The sequence below is a fragment of the Ursus maritimus genome, unplaced genomic scaffold (assembly GCF_017311325.1).
Source record: "Ursus maritimus isolate PB19 unplaced genomic scaffold, ASM1731132v1 scaffold_4, whole genome shotgun sequence".
In the NCBI taxonomy this organism is placed as follows: Eukaryota; Metazoa; Chordata; class Mammalia; order Carnivora; family Ursidae; genus Ursus; species Ursus maritimus.
Window position 1 is genome coordinate 402,255 of NW_024426552.1, and position 18,164 is coordinate 420,418.

General features: G+C 54.9%; 1 protein-coding gene and 1 long non-coding RNA gene across 2 annotated transcripts; both read left to right on the forward strand.

Annotated features, from left to right (window-relative positions):
* Positions 1-266: 266 nt before the first annotated feature.
* On the forward strand, positions 267-14,691 carry CUNH21orf58 (chromosome unknown C21orf58 homolog). Its single transcript, XM_040621648.1, has 9 exons — positions 267-468; positions 2,639-2,732; positions 2,883-2,943; positions 3,725-3,785; positions 5,382-5,455; positions 6,192-6,347; positions 9,016-9,127; positions 14,364-14,503; positions 14,671-14,691. Exons 1-9 carry the CDS (start codon positions 267-269, stop codon positions 14,689-14,691), a joined length of 921 nt encoding a protein of 306 aa, XP_040477582.1.
* A 125-nt stretch (positions 14,692-14,816) lies between these two features.
* Positions 14,817-16,852, forward strand: LOC103680675. Its single transcript, XR_573139.2, has 3 exons — positions 14,817-15,087; positions 15,497-15,562; positions 16,661-16,852. It is a non-coding gene; the product is annotated as an uncharacterized LOC103680675 (long non-coding RNA).
* Positions 16,853-18,164: the final 1,312 nt, after the last annotated feature.

Below are 18,164 nucleotides of genomic sequence, written 5' to 3' on the forward strand. Positions count from 1 at the left end.
GTTCCACAGCTTCCAACTTCACTGGAACCTGTTTGTTCAGATAGGGGAACAATGCAAGGGTTTTATTGCCGGCGCAGGACTTAGCACTCCAGTGCCGTTGGTGTAATTAGACTCGCTGGGGCTGATCAGCGCCTTGCGTCGCTGTAGTGGAACCGCGTGGAGAGAGCGTTCCGCCAGCGTGGGCACCGGGGGAGCTGGGGGCTTTCCCATTCTCAGTCTCACTTTGACTTTCCTCATTCCTGTTGGAGTGTCCAGTTTACCGTTAAATGGAAAATGAAAGCAGTCTGTACGGCAAACAGCGCCACGGTTCAGCTGCAGGATTAGGGAACTGCAGAGCTCAGGCAGATGACAAAGACAAGGTGGGCGTCCCGAGCTCAGGAAGAGGCATGGGAGACTGGACGGCTCTGCCCCCGTACCCCACAGGAGATGTAAACGCCGCGGCTGCAGACTGGGCCTGTGTAAAGCCACGTACGATGACACGATTCAAGCGGCCTGCTGCTAGAGACAAAGTAGCACAAAAAGCAAGATTGCGGTGGACAGCCTTGCTCTGGGCAGTGTTGCGGGAGACACGGCCTGGGTTTTGGGGGTTCCTTCTGCTCTGCTTACTGTTCTGCACCTTTACTTGGACAGGGTTTGTGTTAGGCTGTGCACTCCCTGCCCTCTCTCTCCTCTGAGACGGAACAAGGGTAATCATAATAGTGCCGTTCCATCAGCGTGGGCAGCACAACCCCATCTTCCACCCTCAGTGAGGATGTGTGATTGTAAGCAACCACAACTGAGATCTCCCTCGGAGAGTGCCGGAAGCTCAACCACGAGAAAGCACTTCTCCAGGGTCAGAGCACAGCCCTTGGGCACTGGAGCTTTCAGTCTTACCTTGCAGAATTCAGGGGTTTGAGCAAACACAAGACTGGGCTCACAAGACCAGGGGTCGGGCAGGCAACCCCGGCAGAGCACTGGGTCAACTTTCCAAGAGCAGTTATAGTCCCCGAGCCTCCCCCTCTCAACCTTTACGTGTTGCAATACACATAAGACTCCACGGGGCACATGCCCACAGTCTTCCCACACAGCTTTGGTCACTGGTTTTTAGTCTATGTTCCCTAGAACCCCAGAATCATTTCTACAGACATTCTAGACAATGTTATTGATCTGACTCTCAATTTATTTTTAATAAAATGCTGTCCAAATAAATTATGTAGATACTCACCCCCAAGGAGGAAAACCTGACTCTCACTCCTTAAGTATGAGTTGTGCACAGTGACTTCCTCCCATAGAGGACTGTGGAAAGGGGAGAAAAATAGTAACCGTGGAGCGAAGAAGCCTGGCAAACACACCTGAGCCAGGTGACCAGGGTCGAAGTCAGTGCCGTCAGGGTGAGTGCACGCACTGTGAGAACTCTCATACCATCTTCCTGATTTTTCTGTAAATACAAACTTTAAATAACTCTAAGTAAATAACTTTATTTTTTAAAAACAGTCTAACAAACTCACACTGGGATGTGTTATGTATACCGGTTACCTTGAGTAGCTTAGCTAAATTTTTGGGCACACGCAGACCTCCTGTTTGAATGTTAGGGTTGTGATACATACAAAACCATAAACACTGAAGTGTATGGGCAATTTCAGAGGCCTTTAGGCAACTTTTGGCCATCTGATTCAAGTGTTTGTTTCAGCTGCACTGAGGGGGTGCTGCAAGTGTGCTGAGCCCTCACTCCTGCCCCGGCCCTGGATGGGATCACAGGCTCCAATATCCAATCTGTTACATCCACTTCACTAGCTGGGAAACTACAAACTGATTAATTTGTAACCTGAAATGTAAAGCCTATACAAATGAAGAGCCCCTTGTCAGTTTTGTGCCCTGTGCTCTGTGTGAAGGGTCATTTATAAAGGGCTGCTTTTGCTAGGTGTCCCCGGCCCCCCTCCCCCCAGCGCTGGAGTGCTTATCTCCAGCCACCAACTTCTGACCTGACCAGGGGTCCTGTCCTTAGGCGCCCCCACCCCTCTCCAGGCCAGGATCCCTGCAGGACAGTCCCATTCCTGCAACCACATCCTCGCCTGGAGGAGTGGTAGCCCCGTGCGGCCCTGAGTCCTGCAAGGTGATGGCTAGGAGCCTGTGGGGTGGACCCACCAAGAAAGCCCCACTAGGGAAGCCCCTAAGCAAGTCACTGCTCAGCTCCCCGTGCTGCCCCTTCTGCCGTCCAGAGTTTCCTGAAATCACAGGGACGTGATGCCCCCACCCTGTCCTCCTGGTGTCCAGGCTTCACTCCCATCTGGCTCTGAGGGTACCTAGAAGGGGCTGGGGGCCTGCTGGTGCCTTGGAGGTAACAATGGATGAAGGGAGGGGAGACCCCTGAGGAGCATGGAGAATGGATGCAGCTGCCTCCCACCCCTAACCCATACTCTTCGGGGCTCAGTCCTGAGGGTGGGGCAGCGCATGGGGGAATCAGGACTGTCCTCTTCCCCAGGACCTCACTTTGTGCCCTCTGGCCCCAGCTGCTGCTCATTGCCTTCCCAATAAGCCCCACCTGGCTACACCTGGCGATTAGCGATGTTTGTTGTCAACTCCTTTGTGGGGACCAGGTGGAGCCTGGGAAGCACTCTCAGTGGAAACCCGGCAACCTGGGGCCTTCCTGCGTCTGCAGCGCCTAGCGACAGCCGAGGCAACACGGTACTGCAGACGGATGTGGCCACCCTCCCACACACTCTTCTCTGGCAGCAGCGGCCAGTCTCCAGGAGGTAAAGTAAGCCCAGCTCAGTAATCCTTCAAAGACACCAGGGCTGGGGCTGCTTCTCTCCAGGGTTGGGGCTGAGCACCTCTTGCTTGCAGATAACCCGAGAACCAGGGAGGAAGGTGGGCCTGTGGCGTCCCCTTTCTTATGGTCCCAGGATGCTGGACTCCTCAGTGGCAGATGCAATGACCCGACTGACCCTGAAACTCTTGGAGAAGGTAAGACAGTGGGGGCAATCACGTTTTCAACAACTTGTCAAAGAGGCACAGATTTAAAAGGTAAGTTATACCTGTCAGGATACTCCTGCTTCCAAGGTGAAACTCTCCAGTGCTTTCTCGCCTTACGATGGAGGACGATGGTGTCTTGTTTCCTCCACATTGGTGCAGAGCCAACTAGGTTCTTCTGGTAGCTTCTCAGCCAGGAGGCTGGATGCACCCACAGCCCAGAGCATTTTCAGGGCCCATAGCACTCCCCCGCAGAGCCTCCCGGCTTCAGTGTTTGGAGGAGACATGCCCTGGTTGGTGCAGGATCCGCAGCCCCGTAGGCCAGCCCTGGGACCCGTCCTGACAGCCGTCTTCCCGTCCTCTGCGGCCAGCCTGTCCTCATAGGCACCAGCACAGTGCCTCCTTCCGGGTGGCCCGTGGGCCAACGTGGAGGGGCCGGCAGGGGTCCTCCCAGGACAGGCCCAGACTGTGCTGCTCAGCCCGGGGCTCAAGGGGTTAGGGGTTGTCAGGGACACGGAGGTGGCCTGGGTCAGGCTCTGCAGAAAGTTGCTTGAAAGGGCAAGCTTTCAGAGCATCTTCCCTAAGATTTTAAGGCGGAACTTGTGTGCACTGAATGGGAAGTGCCCACAGTCCCTAAGAGAGTACAGGCGACCCTTGCCACCACCGCCCCCCATCCCCAGTCACCTCCGCCTGGGACACTGGTCCCTTTATACCCTCTGGGGGTCCTCCCCTGGCCCAGACCCCACCCACTCGCACACTGTCCTTTCCGACACAGAAACTGGAGCAAGAGCGTGAGAATGTGGAAGGGGATTCTGAAGACCCCCCCCTCGTGCCAGGTAAGAGCCCAGGCTGCTCAGAGCCACCCAGGAACGACACCCCTCCCGGGTCCTTCCCTCCTCCTGGTACCAGCAAGACTGTCCTTCTACTTCTCCCTGTATTCGGAGTTGAAAGGCTCGCATTTTCCTGTTTAGAACACACACATGCACACGCACGCACACGTACACGTGCACACACGCACGTGCACATACGCACACAGACGTGCTCACACACGCACACACGCGTGCACACGCACACACGCACACACGCGTGCTCACACACGCACATACGCACACACGTGTGCACACGCACACATGCACACGCACGTACACACACGCACGCGTGCACACACGCACGTGCACATACGCACACATGCATGCTCACACACACGCACACATGCACGCACACGCACACACGTGCACGCTCTGCCAAACACACCCTCACAGCTCATCACACCCTCACAAAAACCCCAAGAGGGCATATGTTCATCATTCCCATTCTGCAGATAAGAAAATGGGGGTCCAGGGGCGCCTGGGTGGCTCAGTCATTAAGCGTCTGCCTTCGGCTCAGATCATGATCCCAGGGTCCTGGGTTAGAGTCCTGCATCGGGCTCCCTGCTCAGCGGGGAGTCTGCTTCTCCGTCTGCCTGCCCCTCCCCCTGCTTGTGCGCATGCTTGCTCTCTCTCTCTCTCTCCCTCCCTCCCTCCCTCTCTCTGTCAAATAGAGAAATAAAATCTTAAAATAAAGGGGGGGGTGTCCAGAGGGGCCTGGTCATCTGCCCCAGGTTGCCCAGCTCAGATGTGGCCACACGTGGATCAGACTCAATGTTGCTCTGAGCTTTTTCTAGGGTGGGGGGTATGTGAGGTTCCACCTGCGTCAGGTCGGCACCTCCTCAGGGGCCCAGACCAGGCCCCCCGTGCGTCTGCCTCCCTGGCCGATGGTCACTCAGGCCACACGAGCTAGAAGAGAGGACTGCTCTCCCAGTGACAGTGTCCAGGTTCAGGGACATCTGGGTGAGGTGCTAGAGAGGCCTATGAGAACATCACCTGTTCTTTGTTATGGGGAAGAGTCCCCTGGGCAGTGGGAGCTCCAGGAAACTTCTGAGGGCAGCAGGCAGAGCCCAGGGCTCAAATCCAGATAGGAAACTCCAAACCAGGTCAGCTGACCAAGAGGAAGAGCAGAACCATGGAGTGGGCCAGGGCCATGGGGACTCCTGGGCCCCCTCCCGGAGGACAGGCTGCTGTAGGCATGCTCAGCACTGTGGGGAAGAGAACGGGTGTGCTGTGCCAGAGGAAGGAAGGCCAGGCCCTGTTCAGAGCCTCCCCTCGGGTGGGGACCCCTCCCTCAGGACGCTGCGGATGGCGGTACCCGAGGCCGGGTGGACCGTGCCAGCTCCCAGGGCCCCCAGACGGCTGCAGGGGGCAGGAGGCCAGGCTCATAGCCCAGTTGTGCTCACTACCGAGCCCTGTGAGGACCCTCTCCCTCTCGCCGGCGTCCAGCAGAGCCTGAGGAAGGGCTTTCTGCCACAGGGGCAGTGTAACGCCTGGGCCTCGTGTGGGAACGCACATGACATGACTTCCAGCTCCTTCACAGAAATAAGATGATCATTCCTGCAGGGAACGAGGACCGGCCGGACGCAGCCCTGCTGGGTGCTCTGAGGAGGAGGCAAGATCTTCTGCAGAGACTCTGGGTAGGCCGCATGTCCAGCAGCTGCGTGGACGCTGGTCATGACCAGGCCAGGGGCATGGAGGCGGGCTTCCTGGGCTAAGCGCGGCTTCCCTGGTGTCTGTGACCTGTGGGTGGGTAACGGATGGCCCTGGAGCAGCTGGGAGACTATGCACCCAGAGGCCAGACTTCATGGAGAAAGTAACGCCTGCACGCACATTTTCTGTAGTCTAGGTTCTATCAGGAGCGTTAGCTGGAAAACCTTGCTTTGGTTGCACATTTTCCAAGATGGGAACGCTGTGCAAAGTGTTTGCTACAGGAAGTGGGATTTTAAGATGGCCAAGGGCTTCATCCAAACTAAATGCACCAGCAACAGGGAATGACCATGCGAAGCGGTGAACTGAGTCCACACGTTAGGACAAAATCCCGCTTCGTGGTCATGTGGGGAAGAGAGAACGCTCTGCTGGCTGCACATAAGAGCAACCAGAAACCGGCCGCTATTCGGTGAACTTAAAAAGAAGTTTGAAGCCCCTCCCTTCCCGCCGCGTGAAATGAAGGGTTATTCTCCTGTGTGCCCCCACGAAGAGCCTGGCTCCCATTCCAGAGAGTCTGTGCCCCGAGTGGGGCTGGAGGACGCCCGAGCCGGGCCCCAGGGGACCACACGTCCGGGTCCAGCGTTGGCGCTGCTGTGACCCCGTCTCCTCCCTGCGGGCTCTGTGCCTCCCCCTCCCTGGTGTAGCAGCTCTGCATTGCTCTTGCAGGAACAGCGTCTCCTAGAGGAGGTCCAAGCCCGGAGCGGGGTGAACAGAGGAGCAGCCCGGTCAGCACTGCCCCCAGAGATGCCCCCCATGGGCACCCACCCTGCTGCCTCCCTGCCCCCGCCAGGCCTGGAGCCACCACGGATTATCCAACACTCAGTAAGTCTTCATGAACTGGGGCAGAAGCAGTGTGGGGAGGATGTGGTGCCCACAGAGACACCTCCTCTAACAGAGATCGTGGATTTCTGTGGTCTTGGGGCCCACCTCGTCAGCATTATGCAGGTGCTCTGAAGAGGGTCAGTCAGCTAGGAGCCAACAGTGGCTGCATTTACCATGTCCCGGACCCTGCACAAGGACCCCCCTCCCTCCTTTCTGCGGTCCTCACAGGTGCCCTGAGAACTGGCTTTGGGGAGAGGGGGTGGTCTTACCCCCTCATTATAGAGGAGAGGCTGGGGTCTCCATTTGGCCTCCTGACTCTCAGGTCCTAGCCTTTACACGAGGAACAGAAGTATTCAGGGCCCTGAATTTGGGGAAGAAGTGTGTCAACTCTTTCTCAAAATTTCATAATCACCAGGGGAATCCTAAGACCCTAATCTCAAGGGCAGAATTTAAAAAGGTAAAAGCGTGTTCCAATTTTGAGAGCCTCACACCTTTGTTCAGCATTCTGGGTTGCAAGCAATGGAAAGCAGCTCTGACTTTCTTAAGCAGAAGGGAGCGTATCGGAGGGCAGGTGAATGTAGAGGAGAGACAGAAGCCAGGGATGTGGCTCCTCAACGCCCTGTGGAGAAGAGAAGGCCAAGGAGGTGGGCAGGACCAAGTTGCAAGGGCTCTGGACCAGCTGGCCAGGGAGACGTTAGCGTCAGCACACTGGGCCCATGACCTGGAGTGCTTTTGTCCTTTGGAAGAAGACCCTGGCAGCACACAGTTGAGGGAACAGAGTGGGAACAGATCAGGGAGAGATCTGTGCTAAGGGAGCCCCCAGTGCCCCCTTGGCCCCCTGGCTGTCTGTGTCTAGGCTCCAGACTGCCTCTCCCCAGCCTGCGTCTTTGGGTCTCCCAACACTGGAACCTCCTTCCAGGAATGGTGGGAGCGGTGGGGGTTAGAGGCTGGAGGCTCTGCCCATTCCCAAACCTGTTCACACTCACAGCAATTCGTCTGGGCCCAGTTCTGCTTGCATCTCTCAATCAACCCCAGCAACAACAGAAGGGCAAGTAGGGCCTTTGGTCATTACGGTGAATTTCCTTGATGCTGGACTCAGAGCCCCCGAGGCAGGGTGTGCTCCAGGCCAGGGCAGGCGTAGCTTTATCCTCTCTGCAGGGGAGAGCAAAGCGGCTACAGGCCGTTCTCAGCTTACAGAATGGCCTATGCTTTTAGATGTTTGGGGGAGTGGCACCTGGGTGGCTCTCCTTCTCGTTCTGAATCTCCCCCTGCTCGTGCACTCTCTCTCACGCTCTCTCTCTAAAATAAGTCTTTTTTAAAATGGGGGGGAGAGAACACCCACAGGCCACAGACACCATAGCTTTGTAACCTATGAAAATGATGTGAAGTGTGAATCCCGGTGCCCATACTAATGCGTCACCGGCCCCGTCCTGCCCGCCAGCCGCAGCTTCGAAGCCGCAGTGGCAGAGAGAAGCCGTCGCAGCCGAGGCCACACGGCCCACAAAGCCAAGACTATTTATTGTCTGGCCCTCTGCACACAGAGTCTGCCAAGCCCCGGTTTATGCCACCATTTCTGGGAACTGGGAAAGAAAGGACAGGGTCAGGCCCTTGTTCAACCAGAAGAGAAGTAAGATAGAAAGTCTTGGTGCGTGATCAACACCGCGTGCGCTTGACATTGTCCACATTTCCTTTAACTGGAGAGAAGCCAGAGGTTATTTTCATGACCTGTTCCTTGGATGCCTCTATTCAGCACAATTAATGAACCCAGACATTAGCTTCCTCTCCTGAAGACAGGAAATGGAGGAAACATTAAAAATACTGTGTGTTAAGGGTACCTGGAGGGCTCAGTCGGTTGAGCATTCGACTCTTGATTTTCGGCTCTGGTCATGATCTCGGGGTGGTGGGATCGAGCCTCATGTCGGGCGCCGGGCTCCGCACTGGTTGTGGCGTCTGCTTAAGACTCTCCCTGTGCCTCTGCCATCCCCACCCACCCACCACCACCCACACGCATGCTCGAACACGCTCTCTCCCTCTCTTAAACAAAGTGTGCCAGTGTTAGTGTGCTGGGGCTGCCCTAACAAAGCGCCACAGACCCGCAGTTTGAACCACAAATTTACTTTCTCTCGGTCCTGGAGGGCAGAAGTCCAAGGTCAAGGTGCCGGCCAATCACGTTCCTGGAGAGGGTTCTCTTCCCGGCTTGTGGTCAGCTGCCTTCTCACTGTCCTCACGTGGCAGACAGAGACAGCTCTCTGGCATCTCCCGTTTTAGAAGGACACCAGCCCTATTGGATTAGGATGTCACCCTTATGACCCCACTTAACCTTATTACCTCTTCACAGGCCTGATCTCCAAATACAGTCACAGTGGAGGTTAGAGCTTCAACATATGAATTTCGGGGTGGACACAAACATTCATAACATATCGTGTCCTAGGTGATACCTGGACTCAAATATCTATTCAGCAACCTATTTGACATCTAGGGTTAATCATTTAAAGCTCCTCTGGTAGGACGGACGGATGGATAAATGGATGCGCAGGTGTGTGGATGGGTGCTTGGGTAGATAGAAGCAGAGACAGGTGGGTGGGTCGATAGGTGGACGGGTGGTGGGTGTTGTAGAACACTGTGTCCTAGGGTACGTTGAGGGAACTAATCATCTGGCTCTGTGTAGGCCCCCCAGCCTCCTGCCACCATCATTCAACAGCTACCTCAGCCGCCCCTCATCGCACAGATTCCCCCTCTCCAGGCCTTCCCTACTCAAAGAGCAGGAAGTATTAAGGAAGGTAAGTGTTTCATATCAATACTGTGATGGGTTTTAAAATTCTCTACCGAAACAAAATATATTTTTTTAAACAGGGTAGTCATTTAGGGTTAGCTTTTGGCTACTGAGTCGAAGCTACGTATCAGCAACACAAAATAACTCTAAGAAACTCTTGTGGATATCTCTGCGGAAAGAAAACAAGAACTAGGAACCGAGCGAACCGGGCTCAGTCCCAGCCAGCTATACGAAACCTTGGCTAAACTGCTTCTCCTCTTAAATGAGTCTGTTTTGTTTTGTTTGGGGAGGCACAGAGGGAGAGCGGATCTGAAGCAGGCGCCCCGCTTTGCCCAGAGCCCAAAGCCGCGATGCTCTCCACCCTGGGGTCATGAGCTGAGCCGAAACCAAGACTTGGGAGCTCACCCTCCTGCACCACCCGGCCGCCCCTTACATGAGTTTTAAACGCTGGAGATTTAAAACCGCTTTACTGAGACGGTGGAATCAACTGCACCAATGCAAGTGTGCAACTTGATGAGAGCTGACATACGGTGTACCCGTGAGCCCAGCGCTCATCACGGAGTGAGCAGCCACCCCCACAAGCCTTCCTCCCTGAGCACTGGGGGTGGTAGGCTCCAGGAACAGAGCCGCTCCTAGAATCACCAGGTCCGTGTTCTCAATTCTACCAGCTTCTTTCGTTACCGTAGTTCCCTTGAATGTCGTCACACGTGCCAGGCCTGGTCCGAGGCTGGCCAGCAGCTCAGCCAGGGCTGCCGTCCACTGTGACCCTCATGAGGTTGCCCTGCGGGGGGCCGAGCACAGTCGGTGTGCTCGCAGGGGCAGCCCTGCCCCGTCTTCTCCATCCTTCCTTGGTGGTTTTCCCGGATGAGCTTTAGTGAGTGTCTGTCCGTTTCCAAGGCAAACCGACCAGATCCGTGTGTGTGCTGTACTTGTGTCTGTGTGTGCAAACGCTTGTGTGTCTCACAAGAGAAAAAGCGGCCTTCAGAATCAGTGGTAAAAAATGAAATCTTCAATGTGTTTTTCGCCACTTAGACAAAGTAAGGTCAAGTCCCTACCCCACTCCTTACACCCAAACAAATTCTGACGAGATCAAATATTTGAAGGTGAAAATAGGAACTCTCAGAAGTACTCTAGCAGCCACGCTGGAGAACTCGTGGCCGTTTCATAAACTGTGGTGGCATACACGTATTCTCTCTACGGTGCCGCGTTTTCCCGTGACTCCCTCCGTACGTAGCTGGTAGACCCATCTCTCTCCCCTTCGCCCACTTTCCCCAAGCCCCACCCCCACCCGCCCTGCCAGCAACCATCAGGCTGCTCTCCACGTTTACTGATGCTGCTTTTTGTTCGTTTATTCATTTTTTTCTGTTATTTGGGCTTTAGTATGAAATGGAACGTGTGGGATGTGGAGCCCCCTCCCCGCAGTGATGGAAGGAGCTTGGTGCACGTCACCCCCTCCTCCCACCCCTCCTCCCACCCAGCCAGTACTGCTGTTTCTCTTTTAGACCAACTTCCCAAACGACGCGGCACGATTTCTGTGGGAACTCTCTACCCGCCCTTTGTTGTATCTCGGACCACCCTTCCGGAACCATCTTCTACCATCTTGAAATAAGCCCTTTCCAAGTTCCCTTAGAACAGACTCTTGAAGCGCCCTCAGTGTTTGCTTTCTGGCAAATGTTTCTATTTCCCCTTGTTCTTAAATACCAGTTTTGCTGGATGTTCAGATCTAAATTGATAGTTATTTTCTCTCAACACTTCCTGAGGACCCTTGTGATTATGTTGGGCCCACCCAGATAATCCAGGATAATCTCCCCACCTCAAGATTCTTTTTCAAAAACTAATTAATTTTAAAAATCATGGTAGGGGCGCCTGGGTGGCTCATTCGGCTGAGCATCCGACTCTTGGTTTTGGCTGAGGTTGTGATCTCAGGGTTGTGAGATCGAGCCCCGCGTCGGGCTCAGTGCTCAGGGAGGAGTCTGTTTGGGATTCTCCCTCCCTCTGCCCCTCCCTCACGCTCATGTGCACTCTCTTCACCCCCCTCAAATAAATACATAAATCGTTAAAAAATTGTGGTAAAAAACCCATAAAATTCACCATCTTAAACACATTAAGTAGTATTAACTGGATCCACACTGTTGTGCAACAGATCTGTAGAATTTTCCATCTTGCCAAACTGAAACTCTGTACCCAGGTCCCCCTCCTGCCAGAGCCCAGCACCCAGCATCTTACTGTCTCTGAATCTGGCGACTCTAAGTACCTCACCTGAGAGCGCTCTATAGCATTTGTCCCTCTGTGACTGGCTTATTTCACCTGGAGTAACGAACATCTTCGAGTTTCATCATGTGGTGGCAGGTGGCAGACTTTCCCGCCTTTCTAAGGCTGAATAGCACTCCGCGGCATGGACGGACCACGTTCTTTTGTCCCTTTGTTTGTTGATGGACACTTGGGTTGCTTTCATCCAAGACTCTTTTTTTCTTTTTCTAAGATCCTGTCTATTTATTTGAGAGAAAGAGAGAGAGAAAACGCATGAGTGGGGGGCAGAAGCAGAGGGAGGGGGACAAGCAGACTCCTCGCCGAGCAGGGAGAGCAACATGGGGCTCGATCCCAGGGCCCCAGGATCATGCCCTGAGCCGAAGGTGGTCGCTTCACCAATGGAGCGCCGCAGGCGCCCCTGAGCATCCAAGGCTCCTCATCACATCAGCAAATCTGTTTCTCCATATAACGATACGGACATCACAGGTTCCGGGGATTAGGGTACGTACATGCTGGGGGTCCGTCGTTCAGCTGCCCACACTGTTCGGTCATGTTATTACCCCACAAAGTGTGGGCCCATTCTCTTGGGCTGGTGTTCCAGTGCTTTCCAGCAGGAGCCCCCACGCGGTCTCATGTTCTGGTGAATGGACGTGGACATTTCTGTGGTGCCTGTGCCTAGGGATGAGATGTTTGGGTCAGGAAATACTGCCAGTTTTCCAAAGTGGTAGTGATGTGGGGTCACCGAGCCCAATGGTCAAGAAAGAATTCTTGAGATGTTTTATTGTGCAAAAAGGTGTTTTTATTAAAGCACGGGGACAGGACCTGTGGGCAGAAGGAGCTGCACTGGGATTGTGAGGAGTGACTGATGATATCCTTTTTAATTAGTGGGAGTGAGGGATAGCGAAAGTCTCTAAGGAATTTGGAAGCGAGGCTTTCAGGACCTTGAGGGGCTTGCGGCCGTGAAGATAAGGTTCCTTTTAAGCACGAAGGCACCGAGGCCGCGGTGAGCTCCTGAGGAAGGTCACACTGCAGGTCTCTGGGTCCATCAGGGGGCTGCGAGCTGTAAGGAGGTTGAATGGAAGCTACATTTCTCTTGCGTTTGCTTCTCTCGTCACTGGTGCCTACGCTCCTCAGGAGGGAACGAGGATTGCCCGCAGCAAGTCACCAGCCCTCGTGTCCTTAGTGTTTTCATTTTTGCCAGTCTGGTGGGCCTGTCGTGGCAGCTCATTCTGATTCTGATTTGCACGTCACCTTTTCATATATTTATTGGCTGTTCGAATACCCTTTTTGTGACGTGCCCCTTCAAGTATTTGGCCATTTTTCTTGCACGTCATCTGTCTGTCTCATTGGTTTCTAGGAATTCCTCATGTATTCTAACATGGGTCGTTTCGATACACGTATTGCAAATCGCTCTCTTTGTGGTGTCTTCGGATGAACCCAAGTTCTTAATTTTTAATAAAGTTCTGCTTTTCAGGCTTTTTCCGTTGTGGGTCTGTGCCTCTTTCCTGCGTAAGAGGCCGTCACCCGCTCAAGGTCATGAAGATGCTCTACAGTTTGGTTTACTTTTCACGTGTAGAGTTACGACCCGCCTGGAATCGATTTTGTGAGCTCTGAGTTAGGGACTGCTGTTGTCTTTGCCGTGGCGATCAGTCTGGCCCTGTGCCACTTACTGAAGACCCTGTTTCCCCACAACACTGACGTGTGCCCCTTACCCTGATGCAGTGACACCGTGTGAGTCCCTTCCTGGACCTTCCTCTCATTCCGTCTCTACAGGGTGATTCTACTCAGTGGGAAGCTTCCCTGGGAGGTGCGGCCTGTCCAGGCCCAGACCCATGTGGGTCTCCTCAAGCGTCTTTGCCCAGAATGGGGCTGCCAGATTCAGCCTCTCCACATGCTTATCTTGCAGGGATAAGAGTTCCCACAGCTGGATTGCTGAGTCCCCCACCACCCCGTTGCTCTCAGAACTGGGACAAAATATGTCATCAGGGGTCTCCAGAGGAACAGAGCCAACAGGACGTGTCTGGATAGAGAGAAAGGTTATTTTAAGGAATGCGCCGATGTGATTATGGACGCTTGGCTAGCCCAGACTCTGCAGGGAGGGCTGGCTGGAGACGAAGATCCCATTCCAGTGGGAAGGCTGCTACCTACCCCGCTCCTGGACACCCCTGCAGGAGCCCCTGCCCAGGCCTCCAGCTCCCCGTTTTTGACTGGGAGTGCTTTTAGGGGCCTGCCTGACTTTGGTGAGGCTGAGGGCGCCTCAGGGCTGCCTACTTTCCAGGGCCTGAAGCTTGGAAAGAACTCCCGTTTACCTCTCACACTGACAAACATGTGCTTGTTTCGTCGTGTCCAGGGTCAGGCCTGGGGCTTAAAACCATAGAAATGTACTTTCAGTCTGGAGGCCGGAATTCTGACGTCCGGTGTCCCGTGGCCAGGTGTCCCGTGGCCAGGCCCCCTGCAGAGGCTCCGGGGGAGGGTCCTTCCTGCCTCGGGGAGCAGTGGCTCCAGGTGGTCCTGGCACGTGGCTGCGTGGGTCCCTTCTCTGCCCTGCCTCCACATGGCCTCTCCTCTGCTGTCTCAGACCTCCCTCTGCCTCGCGTATAAAAACACTTGTCCTTGGATGCACGGCCTACCTGGATAATCCAGGATGATCTCCTCTCAAGATTTTTAATTATGCCTGCAAAGACTCTTTCTAAATAAGATCCCATTCAGGGGTCCTGGGGACCTTTCGGGGGCCCCCGTGTAGCAGAAGTGAGAAGTGGAGCAGCCTCTCGGGGGCCCAGCGGGACACCCTCAACACTTTAAAGCACACACACCCTCCAACCCAGAGGCTTCGCCCCTTGGAACACCTCGCCAGATGCCTGCACAGAGGCTTGTGCCCGTAGGGCCTCCCACTTGCGGAGCACTGTGCATGTCTGAAGCCTTGTCCTCCGGAGAGGCCCGACGCTCCGCGTGCGGTCCGTGAGTGATGGGGCCCCTGCTGCCTCTCCTTGCAGATGTGGTGGAGATGATGCTGGTGCAGAACGCACAGGTGTACCAGATCCTTACGCACAACTTGATGCTCAGAGCCCTGCCGGCATCGGCGTTTTTGCCCTCAGGGGGATCACAGGCTGCCCCCCTGCATCCCACCACTCAGGTAGGCTCAGCTGGGGACAGGCATCGAGGCAAAGGAGGCCACCCAAATCAAAACCAGAGGACCTGGGTGGCTTTTCTTCTGGAAGTCTGTGCATCTGTAACGATGAAAAGCACATTTCTGACTCCTGGGTCTGTGACCTGCTCGTGAAGCCCCCTGGCACTCCCCAGTGCCACCAAGATGCGCAATAATCCGGGGCCCAGAAAGCTGCTTTCTAGAGCCAGAGGAGCCCTGCCGGAGCCTGGCCCTCCCTCCCTTCTCCCCCCACGCCCACCCCTGCCCCACTTCCTCTTCTCCTCCCTTCCTTCCCCTCCTCCCCATTGAAACGGGCTGGTCGTGTGCTGTGCTGAGGACCTGCAGCGGGCTCCCCTTGTCCTCCTGTGAGCCTAGAGGCGGAAGCCGCCCTCCGTGCATCACCACCACCACTACGCGCCCCCAGCCCCCCTGCAGGCCATCCCAGCACCTGGGTCTCTGGCTGGTTACTCCACATGGCCCATGGTGGTCTCGGCCACTGCCCTTCCACCTGCCTCCAGCTTCCTGCCTGCCCTGCACCACTTGGCCGGCCCCTCCTCAACAGCCCTTAGCCCGTAAGTCAAGGCCAGCTTCCTGGTCTGTGGGGTGGGAATACCCTAGGGCCTGGGCTGCACCTCCTCACCCCTGCTGACAAGCCAGTGGACCCCTGTCTTTATCAGGTCCTGGGCTGTAGCAGAGAATTTGGGAAGACCCTCCCATCTTCCAGAGGGGGGCAGGTGGGTCCTTGGCAGTATTAGCCCCTGGAGGTCACGGTCTGAGAATGGACTCCATGCTAACCTCCAGGGGAAGCTGCCTGTGGCTTGGGTCATTTGTCTAGACAGCAGGAGTGGCCCTGGGAGTGTCCAGTATGAGCAGGGCTGTAGGGACCTGTACCTGAGCCCTGGCAGCATGCCTCACCTGTGGTGTGGTGTCTGCGAGCCAGGCCAGGGCAGTAACTGCACCCACATATCCTCGCCTTCCTAGGGTGGCATCTGACGGCATCCAGCCCACACAGGCTCCAGGTTTATGAGCCTCCACATGTGGACTCTGGTAAGCAGCAGGGCCTGGTTCCCTATCGGGTGTGGTCAGGGAGGCCCGGCAGAAGGCTGCAGCCTTGTCGCTGGATGCAGGACTGTGAGGCAAGAGGGAATATAGGGTTTCATCAGGAAAGATGGCCCAGGAGCCATGAGAGTGAAGATTGATGGAGTTAGCCGCTTACATTTTTAAACCTTCCCATGGGAGAAACACCATAGACAAAGTCAAATATGACGATAACTGGGAGCCCCTCCTGCCACGCGGGTGGCTGGGTGACGGTTCCTGCTAAGTGGACAGAACAAGGCAAGCGGCCCACTGAGCTCTCCCGTGGAAAGGTGTCTTCATGTGTGGAGAGGTAGCCTCGCTGGCCTGCACAACTCTTTCTCCTAGAAGGGAGACCCTCAGGGTTGAACGTGGTTCCTTCTGAAGCACGCTGAGGAAAGGGAGCTTCCTCTGTTTGCTCCTCTTGGTTCTGTCAGGACTTCGGACGTGGATGTCAGCTTTACTCTTTCTTCACTTGTCGTGACATTTTTTCTTGGTGGAATCATGTTCCCTTGCTGATATAATATTTATTTATTTATTTATTTTTTAAAGATTTTATTTGACAGAGAGAGAGACAGCCGGCGAGAGAGGGAACACAAGCAGGGGGAGTGGGAGAGGGAGAACCAGGCTCCCAGCAGACCAGGGAGCCTGATGCGGGGGCTCGATCCCTGAACGCTGGGATCACGCCCTGGGTCGAAGGCAGACGCTTAATGACTGAGCCACCCAGGCGCCCCTATTTATTTATTTTTAAGATTAATTAATTAATTTGCAAGAGAGCGCGCATGAGCGGGGGGAGGGGCAGAGGGAGAGGGAGAAGCAGGCTCCCCACTGAGCAGGGGACTAGATCCCAATCCCAGGACCCTGAGGTTATGACCTGAGCCAAGGCAGACGCATAACCGACTGAGGCACCCAGGAGCCCCAACCCTTGCTGTTTTAATATAATTTTCATGTAAATGTCATTTTTAAGTGCTACATGTTTTCATTGGTCCCTTTTGGGGTAAACTGTCTTGTGCCCTAAGTTCCACACTTGCAAGAGCCCAGTCCTCCTCTGTGCTTCCTTGGACCCTGCAGGCTCACCGGGAAGCTGGCCTGGGAAGCAGTTGGCTAAGGAGGCCCCACGCAGCTCCGCTTCCTCGGGCTGGGCCCGCGCTCAGGAAGCCTCCGAGGCAGGAGAGCGGCAGGTGCCCACACCGTGTGCCTGGCACGCGTGTCTCTTGTGAAATGCAATTAAAGGTCTGACTCAGTTTCTTATTTTCACATTGACATTTTCTAACAGGTTTCCTGTTGGTTTTATTTCCCAACGTAATTACTAATTCAATACAGGGAAGAAGTTTGACAGAAGTTGTCTTCAGATGGCCTGATAAATTGGAAAAACTGTTTTGTCTGTGTTCTGAGTAAGGAAAACCCAGTTCTTCCCTGTGAATCTCCTTTACTCACACACAGAACAGACACTTCTATTGCTTCTATTCGCTAACTCTGATATCAGCTGGGTGTCCTGCAGTCCCACTCGGTTCTGACACCACCCACCTGCGTAAGGGCTCAGTCCCATGAGACTGCCCCCACACCAGCTGCACGTTCAGGTTGTCCCCTGTGCTTCTGACCTACTGGGTCAGGGAGCAGAGGTTCCCATGAACCCCTTTTCGGGTTTGACTACTTTGTTAGAATGGTTCACAGAACTCAGGCAACACTTACTGACTATAACCAGTCTATTTAAGGAGGTGATGAGGGATGGACCAGGTCTGGGAGGGTCTCGAGCCCAGGAGCTTCTGTCCCGTGGAGTTGCGGTCCGTCACCCTCTCCGTGTGCACGTGTGCAGCCACCTGGTGCTCTCAGAACCCCGTCCTATTGGGATTTATGGGGGCTTCCTCACGTAGGCCTGAAGTAGATTAACTGCGTTTCTGAATACACACAGGGGAGTAGAGGGCCAAGGAACCCAAGGGACCCCTGGAGCAGGAGGAGAGACCAATCCTGGGCAGCGGCTGGGGTCCGACTCCAGGGTCACTGTTACGGGCTGCAGCGGGGACAAGTGACCAGGTCCTTCACACTGGGCATTGCCTCATAAAGCTGGATACCCCGCCTCTAGCCCCCCAGCCATTCTGCTCTGAGGCCCATACCCAGGGGGAGCTCTGTCTGTGCCCCCGACATGACCAGAGAGGCATGGGGGATGTCTGAAATTCCTGCTGACAGAAGTAGCAGGTCTCAGGATCCCTTCAGTCTCAAAAAGAACTGCAGAGCCAAGAGCTTTGTGGGGTCATCTTTGCTGCGACTCACCAAGAACAAGTCTCACCACAAGCAAGCGTGCAGAGCTCACAAGGCTTCAGGATCACCACAAGCCCAATTCTGTGTCCCCGAGGGCCTGGGGAGTCCAGGCTGACAACAAACCCCGTGGGAAGTGCATTTTCATGTTTTTCAAGGGGATTCAGGGGAGAAACCAGATTCTCAGAATTGTAGTATCCCTGGTTTTAGGGCCAAAAAGTCTCTGAGAGGCTACGTTTCATTGCTGTGACCTCTTCAGAGCTCCTTGGCAGAAATCGTGGTGCCGTTGCCCACACTGGAACCTGGGAGGCGCAGGCGA

What these genes read in the sequence shown, in the direction of transcription:
- CUNH21orf58 (XM_040621648.1), top strand. Translation starts at nt 267, where the DNA reads ATGGAAAATGAAAGCAGTCTGTACGGCAAACAGCGCCACGGTTCAGCT. An exon ending in CAGCGGCCAGTCTCCAGGAG is followed by an intron (nt 2,733 to 2,882) that starts GTAAAGTAAGCC and finishes TTATGGTCCCAG; the next exon opens with GATGCTGGACTCCTCAGTGG. An exon ending in CCCTGCATCCCACCACTCAG is followed by an intron (nt 14,504 to 14,670) that starts GTAGGCTCAGCT and finishes GGCACTCCCCAG; the next exon opens with TGCCACCAAGATGCGCAATA.